This window comes from Alosa alosa, chromosome 24 (assembly GCF_017589495.1).
Source record: "Alosa alosa isolate M-15738 ecotype Scorff River chromosome 24, AALO_Geno_1.1, whole genome shotgun sequence".
In the NCBI taxonomy this organism is placed as follows: Eukaryota; Metazoa; Chordata; class Actinopteri; order Clupeiformes; family Clupeidae; genus Alosa; species Alosa alosa.
Genome location: NC_063212.1, coordinates 8,051,135 through 8,067,608, shown reverse-complemented (window position 1 = coordinate 8,067,608; position 16,474 = coordinate 8,051,135). Strand labels below are relative to the sequence as shown.

General features: G+C 45.1%; 1 protein-coding gene across 1 annotated transcript in view; it reads right to left on the bottom strand.

Annotated features, from left to right (window-relative positions):
• The window catches only part of LOC125289955 (pyruvate carboxylase, mitochondrial-like), a 219,245-nt gene that overhangs the window by 24,114 nt on the left and 178,657 nt on the right, over positions 1-16,474 (bottom strand). Inside the window, exons 9-12 of the mRNA XM_048237070.1 lie at positions 14,466-14,622; positions 11,617-11,857; positions 10,336-10,585; positions 813-1,057 (exon numbers count right to left, since the gene is read on the bottom strand). Of these exons, the coding sequence (XP_048093027.1) occupies positions 813-1,057; positions 10,336-10,585; positions 11,617-11,857; positions 14,466-14,622 (893 nt within the window). The remainder of the gene's footprint in view (positions 1-812; positions 1,058-10,335; positions 10,586-11,616; positions 11,858-14,465; positions 14,623-16,474) is intronic.

The window sequence follows — 16,474 nt, the reverse complement described above, 5'->3', positions numbered from 1 at the left end:
TGCTGACTTTATTTGGCGTGAACAACGCAGTTTCGCAGTTTGGTTCATCAGGTTCTTATTTCTTACTGTATGTCTTACTTCTTACTTGTGGCCTCTGGAAGTGATGCGAATGTGAGGATCCATCCATCAGTGTTATGCTGACAGATGATCGCATCAGTTAGGAGCAGCTTACACTCACACACACAAACCCATCCCCACATGGGGCTGTGTTTTTGAGATAGCGTCAGTCACGCTTAGCTGTCAGTTATAACTGAATTTACTGTTGGAGTGAGAGTGTGTGTGTGTGTGTGTGTGTGTGTGTGTGTGTGTGTGTGTGTGTGTGTGTGTGTGTGTGTGTGTGTGTGTGTTCATGTCAAGAGAATTCACCATGTCTGTTTGAGATCTACAACATGAGGTAGGAGTCAGGTGTATTTTGACACTGTGGCTAAGGGCAGAAGGGCCTTTAGATGTGTAGGCAGGTGGGGAAGTATACCAATAAATGCACAGCAGGAAAAGCTGATAGAAATTAGCCACGTAAATACCCACGTGATGATGAAATCACCCCATGATGGGCAGCGAAACACCCAACATTTCCTTGGGCCTCGCCAGTCAAGCCCGCAGGACGGACATCAAAGCAGGGAGAGCGCGAGAGGAGAGGAGGAGGGGAGAGGAGGAGTGAGAGATGATCAACTCCAGGAAGGGATAAAATACTGAGAGCCCCGAGGCAAAGGGGAGGGGGGGTGGAGGAGATGGAGCAATCCCAAACAATCCCTGAGGGCACTGGAGTAAATAACTAAACAAGGTAAACAAATCATAAACACAAACACACTCACCTTGATGAGGTCTCCCAAGAGCTTGTTGGCCTCCGCGTAGGCCTTCTTCACCTCTTTAAACTTGTTGCCCAGGCCCATGCTGTGCGCCTGGAAGTGCAAGTTGGTGTACTGACCGCCCGGGATCTCGTTCTCGTACACGTCGGCGTTGCCGGACTTCATGGTGGCCGTGCAGTCGAACGGCGCATACAGGCCCCTGGCCACCTCCCAGTACTCGCTGTAGTCGAAGACCTTGTCCATGGAGATGCCTACGTGCCACACGGAGCACGGAAAACGGAACGACAAAGACATGAGAATGACAAACGGACACGGAGAGAAAATAAAACACAATTAGTTGAAGTGTTACTTTTTATAGGGCTAGAAGGTATTGAATAATGACTTTTGTTTGTTACTCTGTCTCCATTTCTGGACCATTAATCCTTCATTATTAGCAGCTCAATAGCATAATTCTCAAATGACAAACTATTAGCAAAAGCTCCACACAACACTCCTCATTCGTTTTGCTCAAATTGCAAAAGCCTTTTTTTGGCACTTTTGTGTAAATGAGAACAACTCTGCAACTGATGAGACTGGCACCTGCATCTGCACCAGAAAGTCTTCAATCAATATCTTTGTTAATTCTCTACTCTGTGCACATACTGTAGTGTGTTGGTTTATTGAATGGTCTTTTATTTGTCAATTAATACATTTCAGAGACATACATTTTGATTTGTCTGCATAAAAGGTAAACCACTAATGACTCACAATGGCTGCTGGATTCACACTGAGCCACTGACCAGATGACCAGATGGGTCAGAAACATCATGGGGCTCTGTGGTTCTGTCATGCCAGCAACTTGCTCATAACTCCACCATTAGATCTTCTAAAAATATTTCCTCATCAAATTGAACATGTTCTACAGGGATTTAATTTTTTTTCAGAATGGGGGCTGGGGTTGTAAAAACAACTTGCCAAATGATTTCATGTGTTCACTAGGGACAACTGTTAACGTTCGCCATTCAAAACAATCAGCGTTGGTGGCCTCCACAGAATGCTGAAGAAGCTCTTTTTCCCTCCCACCATTTTATTTTTCATAACTTTATCCAAATGGGGAGTCCTTCTCGGCACATGGTGGAGAGGCTGTGATCATCAGCGTCAGTGATTGGATGTCATTATGGAGCTCATAGCAGCAGCTTACCGGGAGCCAGTTACAGCGCGGGGGAAGATGTCCCCATTGTTTCTCAACAACTTGTCAATGTAGGCCGCTAATCCAGCAATTTATGCTGCTGAGCCACATAAACTGATTTGGGAAGCGCCCATACCATTTGGAAAATGCTAAGAATGTTCTAGGGGAATGTGCCGCAGCGATTGAGAAAGATCATAATACTTGCTGAATTGCACACTGCTGTATATAATCGCTTTGATTTCCCACTGTCACAATATAGCCCGTGTAAGCTTTCCTCTCGTTCACACTAGTTCATGTGTGGTTACAAAAACAGCATGTAGAAACCGATTGAACAAATATGTGTATAGTCCAGTTAATTTAACACAGATTCAAATTAGTTAGAAAGATAAAAAGATAGATAGATAGATAGATAGATAAACGCAGATAGAAAGGTGGACAGTCAGATGGACAGTCTGACGGACAGACAGACCATTAGTTGGGCAGCAGGGTTACTTCACATCCGTCCAGTTTAAAGCCGAGACAATACGCCGATGAAAGGCGCTGCAGGCAGAACAAAGACAGACACAGCGCCATCAAACAGGGCAGAAGAAAGAAGACAGAGGGACGAGCAGATGGCTGCCAGTACGAGGAGCACAATACCTATAGCAGCCAAAACATCACGAGAGCGCGAGGAGACGGCGCCGCCGCGTTCTCTTTTGGCATCAGCAACTCAAGGCACAGTCAATGCTCGCTTAACCCGCGGACACGACACGCAATGGAAACCGCAGCAACAAACAACGGGCTGAGCCTTTCAATCCCCCTTTGATGCCGGTCCAAGCGGCCTGTTTGTCAATCAATCAACGCGTGCGCCCATGTTGCGTTTCGTCGGCACCTTGATCAATGCTAATTGAATTAAGCCACTCGCTAATAACTCGATGCCACAATAGTGGGGGGCCAGTGTCTCCTGTTAGTACATTAGTGTGTACTGTTAAAGCATTGTCACATGCTCAATTGCACATGTGAACACATGCGAAAACATGCCAACACGCACCCTCAAACTCATTTGCACACACACTTGTCATAGATACATTGTAGGTGCTAATTGACGTATGGTTACTCTATTGGTTGGCATCATGCAAATAAACAGACACACACACACACACACACACACACACACACACACACACAGATATACCCTCACACACGCCATGCTGTGTAAACCTCCAAAACATGATCATAGCCTCTCTTCTTTGGAGTCATGGTGACACTGCTTCTATGTCCCATCCCTATGTCCCATTAAAATGACCACACGCTGCTGTCACAGAGGCATGTAGAGTTATACACACACACACACACACACACACACTCACACACACCCACCCACACACACACACACACACACAGAAACATGCATGTGTATGCACACAGACACACTCTCACCCACAAATTTATTATAGCCAACCTACTGTATGAGTCCTGGTGCCATGGCCACTGCACTTAGTCCCATGTGCTTTTAGTGTCACTTTCATGTCTCTATGACTGACTGGAGAGAATGCACAGACAGCGATCAAAGTCAAAATGCCAAGCAGCCATCAACAGCAGGCACCAACGCCAGTAGAATTAGAGCACTTGAAGAAATATGCACACGTCTATGGATGAACACACACACACACACACACACACACACACACACACACACACACACACACACACACACACACACACACACACATGCACACTGAGAAGGTTATGCTTAAATGGGAGTACACAAACACACACACAAACACAGACACGTGTCCTCGTGTCCAATTTTCCTGTTTCCGTGAGCGAACTCAGAGACAGCTTGGACAGCATCAAGATCAAGTCAAGATCAAGTCAAACTGCCGAGTAATCAAACTGTTCCAGCACACCTCCAGAGAGGACCAATCCCGGCGAGTGAGCCCCTCGAAAGACGGCGTCCGGGCCTCGAACGCCACGGAGGCTTAATCAAAAATCCGTTACGGCGGACTCAATCCTGCGTCGGCCCTCCCAATCCCACCGATAATCACGAACCAGAGCGCTGCTGACACATCGATTCCCACAATCTCCCCGACGCGCCGACCATCACTTCATTAAGAGGAGCCGCAGAGACACAAGTGCGGAGCCGCCACTCGGTTGGCAGTTGAGCCGCGGTTAACTAAGGAATTAAGTGCTTAGCTGGCGTGGGATCGCCGACGGTTTCAAATACAGTTATATTTTCGAGATGATTGAAGCTTCCGGGTGCTGGCTGAGGCCTGTCCTCATCCAATACCATCCAATACACACACACACACACACACACACACACAATCCCACTTCCCGCCATTGGAAATCATGTTCCTCATCCAGCACCATCACCCCCTGACAGCACACACACACACACACGCACAAACCCAGACACTTACACACACACACACACACACACACACACACACACACACACACACACACACACACACACACACACACACACACACACACACACACACACTTCCTGCCATGGGAAATCACGTTCTAGGCATTAAGGCGTCTTATGAGAGACAGGGGAGCACTGGTTTGTCTCAGCGCGGCGCTCTGTGGATTAGTGGTAAGTTTCCACACACACTTTGTCTCCTTGGAATTGAGAGGAAAAAAGTTTTTTTTTCTTCTCATGGCATCTCGTGGAGTTTGGGGTTGATGTCTTACACCCGAAGCCCCGACACAAAAGGGCTCAGAGTCGAGCAGAATAGAGGGAGTGAAAAGAGTGAGAGAGAGAGCGAGAGAAAGAGAGGAAGGACAGTGAGACAAACGAGGGGAGAGGACCTCTTTCAAAATGGAGGATAAAAGGGTTTTTGCGGCTGGATCAAAGGGCTCGGGGAAACAGAGAGAAGCACTGAGACGCGGGGGAAAAAAAAACACAAACGCGTCCGGATGGGGAGAATGGAGAGATACGGAGGTGAAAGAAAAGGGGGCAGAAGAAATGAGTGAATGAGGAAGAATGTGAAGGAGATAGAATGGGACGCAATGGAATGGCTGTGGAGAAAGTGGCAACAATGGAGCATGTGTTAAGCAGGGTATGTGGGAATAAGCAGAAGATAAATAGGCTGCAGACTGCAGTAATAAAGGAGGGAGAGAGAGAGAGAGAGAGAGAGAGGAGGGAGAGAGAGAGAGAGGGAGGGAGAGAGTGAAGGAAAAAAAGAAAAAAAGGGCTGAGCAGAGGGAAACTGGAAGATACAGTACATCTGTTTGCCTGGATAACCTGACAGCTTCAAGACAATTCAATTAACTTGGCAACACTGCACACTCTCGTTAAGGCAGAGAGAGAGAGAGAGAGAGAGAGAGAGAGAGAGAGAGGGAGAAGTGCAGAGAGAGACAGAGACAGAGTAAGAGAGAGAAAGACAGGTGGAGAGATAGAGAGAAAGAGAGGTAGAGAGAGAGAGAAAGAGAGGTGGAGAGAGTAAAGGGAAAGTGCTAGACTGAGAGAGAGAGCGTGAAAGAGAAAGACTGAGCCACAGAGAGAGAATGAGAAAGAGAAGAGAGAGAGAGACATGAAGAAGGTGGGGGATGAGAAAAGAAGGTCAGGCCGCGAGGAGTCCTTGACAAATAAATAAACAAGCAGGCAGTGAGCCATAGTGAGCTTCTCTGGTAAACACACGATACACACTCGTACTCACACTTGCACACACACACACACACACACACACGCACACACACACACACACACACACACATACTCTCACACACACACACTCATACTCACACTCATACTCTCTTACACACACACACAGGCTCATACACATGCATACACACACAAGTACTGTACACGCACACACACACACACACATGCACACACACACATACACACAGACACACAGAGGAGAACATTGAGCTGTGCACTGTAGCTGTAGGAGTACTTAACACAATGGCTGCAAGCAAATGTACTCCGGAAGAATACAACCACTGGCTGAGTGATCCACTTATGGGTGAGTCATTCCTCATCATCCCTCACTCTGCATTGCTTAGCACCACACACACACACACACACACACACACACACACACACACACACACACACACACACACACACACACACACATACTTTCATGCGCGAATGCACCAACACACCTTTCCTATCCCACACCTATCACATACAATCCAGAACAGCACGGTCAAACAAAACCGTGCACACACACTACGCAAATCAAAAATAGCAACTTTGGAAGTAACACAGACAGAGAACAGCATCACGCAAACACACACAAAACACACACTCAAACACACACACCATCCCTGTCAAAGACAACCTACCCCAACTACAGGAACATAAAGCTCAAAACTGACAACCAAAATGACATGACACAACCCACTGAGCTGGTTCTCGCCAGTTCACCTTGACCATCCCTGCTGACCCGGGACCGGCGTGTTCACCCCACCTCCACCCCAGCCCTCCACTGGGCTGACCCGGCTCAGCCTCGCTTTACCTCTGAGCTGCGTGACATAAGAAACAAAAACAACAACACAAACACATTTCCCACAAGCCCTCGGGGCACAGGGAGCTGTGAGACACACTGAAGGGAGCCGCCTCTCATCTCCATCTCAGTATATCTATCCACACAGTCTCTCTCTCTCTCTCTCTCTCTCTCTCTCTCTCTCTTTCTCTCTCTATCTCTCTTTCTCTCTCTCTCTCTCTCTCTCTCAAATTAAAATTCAAATTCAAAGGAGCTTTATTAGCATGACTTCTTGGATACAGTGTTGCCAAAGCCAGTGTTACACAGTAGTGTCACAAAAGAAAGAAAATAGACATACAGCAATGCAGGTAAACATGTGAACACAGAATAAACAATAGCATATGGGTGAGTGCAGCGTGAGTGAGTGAGTGAGTGTGTGTGTGTGTGTGTGTGTGTGTGTGTGTGTGTGTGTGTGTGTCATACCTGTCAACACTCCCGTTTTTCCCGGGTTTCTCCCGTATTTCAAGGTCATCTCCCAGCACCCTCCCGTTTTGTTATTTCTCCCGGAAAACTCCCGTAATTTGCATGGCCATCAAACTTAAAATCATTGATCCATTCAGGTTGCCAGATTGTGTATGAAATACACCCTACACGATACACATACACGATCACTTAGTTTCAATTTCAACCGTTTTGTCGTAGGCTAAAACCTGGCAACCCAAAACCCAAATAAAGGAAGCGGGTGCCGACTGCGCAGCCTGAGTCTCGTCCGTAAGCAAGCCGGGCTAGTTGAATGGCCTACTCCAGAACTAGCTGTTGTGAAATTGTTGGGAATTTAATTGATTAACACATCACATAAACTGTTATTGAGTGTTGTTGATACACTGAACTTGTGTCCCTCGGAACCAAATCTGACAGCAAGCAGCTTTGAGTTTTGGAAGTAGGCTGCAGGCAGGCAGCTGGTGGATACATAACTGGCATGCGTAAGGTAATGGTAAGGTAAAAGCAACAACCGAAATGCATTGTTGAAACACGCGTATGAAACGTACTAAATATGCAAACACAAATGGTATAAACACCGGTATAAACACTGGTCTTTTTCACAATGGTCTAAATAATCTTCTTTTGCTTGATTCATTATTTTGTTGACTCTAATTGATGTTTGGGAAGCAGCGCTGGACTGAGCTTGATCTTTGTTAGTTTTTGTTATTGAGTTAGTTAACTTCAGTACCAGCTGGCTCAGAGGACTCTTTTCAGGGTTCAGCTCCTGGGTTTTCAGTGCCTCAAAATGGAGGTAGTTTTTGGGACTGCTGTTCAAATGCATCCAGAATTTTAAGGTTCTTTTTTGAATACTTAATGCCAATGGAAAGCGGCCTAATTCTGCCCTACATGCATTGTTGGGTGTTTTTGTTTGAACTTTTAATATTGTTCGGCAGAATTCTGCATGTAGGGCTTCAGTTGGATGCTTGTCCCACTTTGTGTAGTCGTGCATACTGAGTGGTCCCATTCCATCCAGCGCAATAGGCTGGATTATGCTGTCAAATATTTTGCACCAGATTGTAATTGGAATGTTTATTTTGTGAAATTTTCTTTTTATAGCATAAAGTGCTCTTCGGGCTTTTTCTTTTAGTGCATTCACTGCCATGCTGAAACTTCCTGATGCAGTAATTACTAGACCAAGGTACGTGTACTGCATTGCGTGCTCTAGGGCGGTGCTGCCTAGACTGAGCCTGTATCTGTGTTCCTGACACCTGGGCTTTTTTTGGAAGATCATAACTTTGGCCTTTGTTGGATTTGCTGCCAGGGCCCAGGACTGGCAGTACTGCTCCAGCTGATCGAGGAGCTGTTGCAGTCCCTGTTGTGAGGGCGACATAAGAACCAAGTCATCGGCAAAGACTATGTAGACTATTCCAACTGCACCGCTAACTCATTGATGTAAATATTCAATAATGTTGGACTCAGACTACAGCCCTGCCTCACTCCTCTATTTTGAGTGAAGAAATCTGTCCGTTTTTCTCCAATTTTTATACTAAATTTACAATTTGAGTACATTGATTTAATTAAATAATTTTTAATTAAAGGTTTTACCCCCTACACCACTTTGCAAAAGTTTGTAATATAATCCATCATGCCAAATAGAGTCAAATGCTTTTTTAAAATCTACAAAACAAGCAAATATCTTTTCATTATTTTTGTCTTTTACATGTTTATTGATTAGGGTGTGCAGGGTATAAATGTGATCTGTTGTTCGGTGGTTTGTGAGAAATCCAATTTGGCTTTTACTCAGGGTATTGTGTTCGTTAAGGAAGGTTTGAAGCCTGTCATTTAAAATACAACTAAATACCTTCCCCAGATTACTGTTCACACAGATACCGCTGTAGTTATTTGGTTCCAATTTGTCTCTCTATCTGTCTATCTTTCCACGTCTTTTGCCTGCGTGCCTTTTTGCTTTTCTGTTGGGGCTTGTGTGATCATTACGGATGGTCAGCAGACTTTCTGTTCGCCACATCACGCACACTACAGACATGCTGACAGGCACAAGTCATGCACGCTCACAACACACACACACAAACACACACACACACACACACACACACACACACAGTTTTAACACCAGATTCCATTAACATTGGATGGAAACAGGAACCTCTGGAGCTCTCTATTGACTGACACAGAAAGTGGCTAAACTTGACCGTTGATTGATTGACAGGCCGACTCCAATCAGCGCTCAATCAATTGCTGTTAGTGGGTTTGGGGCTGGGCGTGGGGTTGGTGTTTATACATAGGTGAGTGAATCCTGACTGACAACCTCGCTTGACTGGTTCCCGTGCCAACGGCCATGGTGACTGACAGGCCCTTCGGCCTTCCTGCTGACCCCTGTCACTGAGGGAGGTCTCTGGGTTCGCTCTCTCATCTGTCCGACCAGCACTGCATCATGGGAGTTTTTCTGACTTCTCTTTTACCTTTCACTTGTTTGTGTTATTTATATGCTTATGAATGTACTGTGTTGTATATTCACTCCCGTCTACCCAGTGTAACCAAAGGGTTCACTTTCTTCTGTTCCTTTCTCTGTAAGTTTGTTGAACTGGACTCAAAGACTTCCTCTTTAATGTCAGTTGATGCTACAGGCTTACTGGAGGCAAAAGCTCCTTTCATCGTACAGAATACATGATATGATTGTCCTAACTCTACAGTACATGAAGTTCCAGACTTCCTAAACTAAAGTTTAGAAGTAAAGTTTAGAAAACAAATTATTAACTTACTGGTGTCAAGCTATACTTTATATAGCAGTGTTGAGGTTAACAACACAATCCTGAGTCCTTAGTGTTCAGTTTAGTGACACAGTCCAAACTCATCAATGCTCAGTTTAGCCAAAGTCCTTTTAGGCAAGTCCCTTCACTCGATGGCCATATTGTGGCACTTATTGGGCATCTATTTCGGCAGAAATGCGCGTGTGCAAGGCTTCACGACACCAACCTTGCTCCAGCGCGAGATCACAACACATGATTGGCACAATGTATTCAAAACACACCACATGGTTGGCATGATGTATTCACAACACACCATATGATTGGCGAAATGTATTCACGTGTTGACTTTTTTGCCGCGGAAGGGGCGGAATATGTGTAAAACACTGCCATATTGGCGTTACAAACTAACCCCATGCATTTCTATGGAAGTCACTGCTACACTGTCCTGACTCACCAGTATTGAGTTAAAATCACAGTCCTAACTCACAGGTGTATAGTTCTGACTTGCATACCAGTGTTGTGGTCGTCTGACGCATCCACTCAATAATCGGTGACTCACCAGTGTTGAATTTAGCAGTACAGTCTTGAATCACCAGGGCTAACCCGCTCCTGACTCACCAGTGTTGAGGTTAGCCACACAGTCCTGACTCACCAGTGTTGGGTTTAGAAACCCGCTCCTGACTCACCTGTGTGGAGTTTGGTGCCGTTGGTGCAGGCCACCAATGCACCCATGCTGGGCTGGGAGGTCATGCCGGACATGGAGTCCACAGCCACGTCCACAACGTCAGCACCAGACTCGGCGCACGCCAGCATGGCCGCTACTCCTGCCCCCGCCGTGTCGTGGGTGTGCACGTGGATGGGCACCTCAGGGAAACGGTCGCGCAGTGCACCAATCAGCACGCGGCTAGCCTCAGGCTTCAAAAGCCCCGCCATGTCCTGAGAGAGAGAGAGAGAGAGATGTTTATAGTATAGTATAAGTATACTCTTTTGATCCTGTGAGGGAAATTTGGTCTCTGCATTTATCCCAATCCGTGACCGACAACCCTCCACTGACAAGTCTGAAGCGCTAACCAGAAGGCCATGGCTGCCCTCATGGCTGAGAGAGAGAGAGAGAGAGAGAGAGAGAGAGAGAGAGAGAGAGGGAGAGGAGACAGACGTTTATCAATATAACTGAAAGGATGAATATTATTAGAAATTAATATGGAGAAAAGGACACATTCTATATCACTGATGGTGGAACAAAAGCACACAAATAAATAAATTAATTAATTAATTAAACTCCATCCACCCAAACTGACACAACAGAGGAGCAGGAGGAATGAGCTGCAGCAAAGAACAGATAGAGAGACAGAGAAAGAAAGAGTGACAGATATGAAAGAAAGAGAGATGAATATGACTATGAATGAATATGTAGAGGAAATATAATATCAGGTGAGCCGGTAGTGGTGCTGAGTGACAGAATAAAAGGCCAGTTATGAACTCTGAAATGCTATGTAGATGTAGCTGCCAATAGAGCCCATGGTGAGCAATCAGGCTGCTATTCAGTGTTGTATTATTCCTAAGAATCAACACAATATCACCTAGAATGAAGAAATGTGCTATCACACAACACTCTTACCACAACAACCTGGGTGTATGAATCAGGGATTGTTATTTTTAACCTCTGTGCAGTAGCTATCAAATATACTGGTAGAATTCCAACCCAGAACTTATAATATTAATGATATAGTTAATGACATGTTTATATACTGTATGTGTTACATAAATTTGTCAGGATTAAGCTTTTCTTTTTTTCCCTTTCAAGACTGTAAGGCTGACATTACATAACAGTGTTAAATGTTTTTTAGTGGTGAATGATTTCTTTATTATTTATATAATTATTGAAAAATCTCCTGAAATAAGTCTATATCGCCAATCCCTACTTTGCAGTTTCTCTAGCTCTGCATGTCCCTTTGTGCCCACTGTACCTTAATGGAGAGTATGTGTGTGCCGGCTTTGACCAGCTCCTCGGCCAGCCCCAGGTAGTAGTCCAGCGAGTACTTCTGGCGCATGGGGTCGGACACGTCGCCCGTGTAGGAGATGGCCGCCTCCACCACGCCGCCCGCCGAGCCGGCCGCTTCCATTCCCAGGAGCATGTTGGGAAGGTAGTTGAGCGAGTCGAAGACGCGGAAGATGTCCATGCCGTTCTCCTTGGCAACCTCACAGAACCTGAGTTCAAGGAGGTAGAGGTGGACAGTATGGTTAGAACATGAAAAGGGAATATGAGAGAATGACACGAGAGAAGGATATGAGAAAAGGGCATGTGATTAGGATATGAGAAAAGGGCATGTGATTAGGATATGAGAGAAGGACATGAGAAAAGGACATGAGTGAAGGACATATCACAAGGCCATGAGAGAAGAATATGTTATTAGCACTTGAGAGAAGGGCAGAGAAGAGTCTGGAAAGGTGAGGATAGAAAAGGATGAGCTGAAGAAAAGGACAAAGAGGAAATGAGGTAGGGAAATATGAAGGGATGAGGGATATGGTATAGACCTCTGAAGTTCGCAAAAAAAAAAAAAAACAAAGCTGCCATCGTTGCCCACATAAGGAGATCCGGGTGTTAATTGAAGCTAACTACCTATGGTAAGTTGCATTACAATTTAGCTCTGGAGTAGCAAAAATCAAAGTGTGCCGTCTTAACGTACCTTAGATCACAGTACCCACTCGAAAGCAGAGGACAAAAGTGCGTAGAGCAAAGACTTCACCCCTGCGAGAGTTTAACAGGTGTGATCATTCAAATCCCAGTGTTATTTCCCCATAGGAAAAATCTCAAGATGCCGGATCTCCTTATATGGGCAAAGATGGTAGCTTTTTTTGTAGGTGAACTTTAGAAGTCTCTTAAGGGGATGGAGAAGAGGAGGAGAGCGAATACACACAGTGGGACTGTGACAATTACAAATGGAGGAATAGAGCGGGAGGAGGAAGGGAGAGAAAGAAGAGATACAAGGAAACAATCTCAGGAGAGCAGCCAGGAGCGAGTGTAGAGACAGGGAGGAGAAGAGAAGAAAAGAAAGTAGGGTGGACAGAAAGAAGCTGTTTTAACACCAAAACAGTAACAGAAACAGAACAAAAAAAAAGAAAACCAAGCAGGGTAACAGAAAAGAGTAACAAAAACACAAAAAAAGCGACAAACCAAAAAGAAATGGAGAGAAGACTTCAGGCTTTGCATGAAGGTACAGGCATTACTTGCTGCTTGAAATCCCATTACCAGCCACTATCAAGTGCGTGGGCCTAAAACTCAATACAAGCCTTCAGGTGGATCACTTTGTCCTGCCTCTGCTCTGGGCTGCATGGCGTGCTGTTGTCTTGCCACTTTATTTCAGCACATCGTGTCTACATTACAACATCACTTTTTTTTTTAAATGCTAAATAGGCACGCGCTTTATGCCTTAAAATATTTTTCTTTTCCCTGAACATTTCTCCAAACACGATTAGGGGCCGACGTGAAAGCACTTCATCTCCTCAGCTTGGCAGCGCTCTGCTGACGCCTCGGAGATCACAAAGAACGCACAGAGGTCAAGATGAATTATGCACGTTTCCTGCGAAACGCTCCCTACTTATTTATTAGCGCAAAGAGGCAACATTGAGTTTCACTTCATTTGCCTCAGAAAGGTCGCAGGACGACAGCGCTAATTTCATGAGCGCCTCAGGTGCAGCAGTTGGAGGTGTGTGTGTGTGTGTGTGTGTGTGTATGTGTGTGAGGGGATAGGAATAGGCGTGGGAAAAGCTCTGTCATGATTACCATCATGCAGAAATACCACTGTGCCGCTGGGATGCTGGCAGGCTTCGCGCTAATGCTGCAGCCAGAGCCAAGATTTTCATATGTGTGCAAGCACGCAAACTCACGCAAACTCACACACACACACACTCTACACATACAAATGAACACACATAAACATACACACACACTCATACACACCAGACTTTGGCTCCAGGTACAGTGAACATGAACAGTGAGTGTGTGAGTGTGTATGACAGTAATTAAGCAACCAAGATGATATAAGTGTCCTTGTCCTCATACATGTACATGTGTGTGTGCGTTATTGAAAACATCTGAAAACATAGTGGGTAGCAAACCATGAGGCTTTGTTATGTGTGTGAATGTTTGTGCTTATGTGTGCACTACCTTAAGGGAAATGGTATGCTTTACAATTCTCTCTGTGTGTCTGTATGTGTATGCGTTTGTACTTCTGTGGGGTAGTTGGTGTATGTGTGTATGTGTATGTGTATATGTGTGTGTGTGTGTGTGTGTGTGTGTGTGTGTGTGTGTGTGTGTGTGTTAGTGTATGTGTGTGCCCACTTGAAGACACCACTATCAGGGTAGTTGCTGCATGTGTGTATGTGTCCGTGTGTAGTAGTTTGTGTGTGTGTGTGTGTGTGTGTGTATTAATGTGTGTGCCTACTTGAAAATATCATTGTCAGGGTAGTTGGTGTATGTGATAGTGTGTGTGTGTGTGTGTGTGTGTGTGTGTGTGTGTGTGTGTCTGTATTAGTTTGAGTGTGTGTATTAGTGTGTTTGTGTAACCACTTGAAGACGCTGTTGTCAGGGTAGCTGCTGTATGTGTGTGTGTGTGTGTGTGTGTGTGTGTGTGTGTGTGTGTGTGTGTGTGTGTATATGTGTGTGTGTGTGTGTGTGCGTATTAGTGGGTGTACCCACTTGAAGACGCTGTTGTCAGGGTAGCTGCTGTATGTGTGTGTGTGTGTGTGTGTGTGTGTGTGTGTGTGTATGTGTGTGTGTGTGTGTGTGTGTGTGTGTATTAGTGGGTGTACCCACTTGAAGACGGCATTGTCGGGGTAGTTGGTGTAGCCCACGGCGTTGGCTCCGCGGAGCAGCATCTGGAACGGCACGTTGGGGATGAGCGCTCTCAACTCCTGCAGACGCCGCCAAGGACACTCATACAGGAAACGCATGGCCACGTCAAATGTAGCACCTATGGAGAGAGAGAGGGAGAGAGGGACATGTGATTAGGACATGAGAGAAGGGTGTATGATTAGGACATGAGATTAGGACATGTGAGAAGGACATGAGAGAAAGACATATGATTAGGGTATAAGAGAAGGACATGAGAGAAGGATGTGTGATTAGGACATGAGAGGAGGATGTGCACTGTATGATTAGGACATGAGAGAAGGACATGTGATTAGGGTATAAGGGAAGGACATGAGAGAAGGATGTATGATTAGGACATGAGAGAAGGATGTACACTGTATGATTAGGACATGAGAGAAGGACATGTGATTAGGACATATGAGAAGGACATGTGATTAGGACATATGAGAAGGACATGAGAGGATGTATGATATGGGTATAGTGAAGGACATGAGAGAAGGACATGTGATTAGGACATATGAGAAGGACATGAGAGAAGGACATGTGATTAGGACATATGTGAAGGACATGAGAGAAGGACATGTGAAGAGTGTGGAAAGGTGAGGATGAAAAAAGGTAATGCATGAGTAGTGGAAAAGTTAAGCTGAAAGAGAGGACGGAGAGAAGGACACAGAGGAAATGAGGAGGGAGAGGGAATGGAGGAAGGGAGGAAGAGGTATGGGGGAAGGAAAGTCAAACAGACAGACGGACAAACAGACAGACACAAATGGAGGGAGAGAGGGAGAGGGAGAGAGAGGCTTAACTCTCATTTATAACAGTAAACCAGCTTAATACCTTTACAGAAAATGTGTACCATGACAACACATAGAACTAAACAAGGTTTATATTCCTCCAAAGAAAATAAGCCACATTCCCATCACAAGAGGTGGGTGGAGACAGAGAAAGGGAGAGAGAAAAGGGAGAGATTGAACAGTTCTTCATTAAAGGAGAAATCCGGTGAGTTTTCACATAGATCTCATAGAGCCCCCATGTTCAGAGTGTAGCACTGCAGCCGCCTGGCTGCGTTAGCTGCTGTTTTGTTTTGTACCGACAGCAAGATTAAGAGAGAGAATGAGACAGGGAAAGTTAATGATAGGTAGAAAGAGAGAAAGAGAGAGACATTGTGAGAGGGAGAGGGAGAGAAGGAGAAAATGGATGAAAGACAGGGAGAGATGGCGTGATGAAGCATTGGAAAAGAAAGCTAATGAGACAGGGAGGTGTGGAAAAACGAAGAACACCAGCATGCGTGATCAATAAAGTCTTACACACAAGCACATACAAGCACACATACGCGCACCGTAAGAAACACATATTAATGTCAAGGGCTACCTTTAAGTCTACCTCTCAGTCTTTGACAACTCTCATTACACCAGGCACATACATTACATTCATTACATCAGGCACACAAACACACACAAAGGACACATAGGCATCTACTTTATATTAACTGAATAGCAAAACACGCAAACACACACACCAGAGTTTCCGCTAGAAAAAAATGCTTTCGTTTTCCGGACATTTTGATGATATGCCTGTCAAATATCCTATTATCCCTTCTTAATTAGTCAAATTGAGGAAAACTGGAGACAGGCTATGTAGCTTAAAGAATGACATTATCAGGCTGTATAGAATGCAACATGTTCATTAGCCTAACTTAAACATGCCTAACAAGATCTAGCCAGTATCTTTTCATGGACAGCAAGAGTCCGCTTCGTTCGTTGTTTTAAAAAGGCTACGTTGTTTGTTGCTGCTACCCACATTATCTCCAGTGGTGACTGTTTAACTTGCACAGATGCGCGCACACAAGAATGAGTGCTCACACTACTACCCCCTAATGCTATGCCTCTTTATTTGATAACAATAAATTAAGAAATGTTTCCTATTTTGGGAAATGTTTAGTTTCTTTTCTTTCG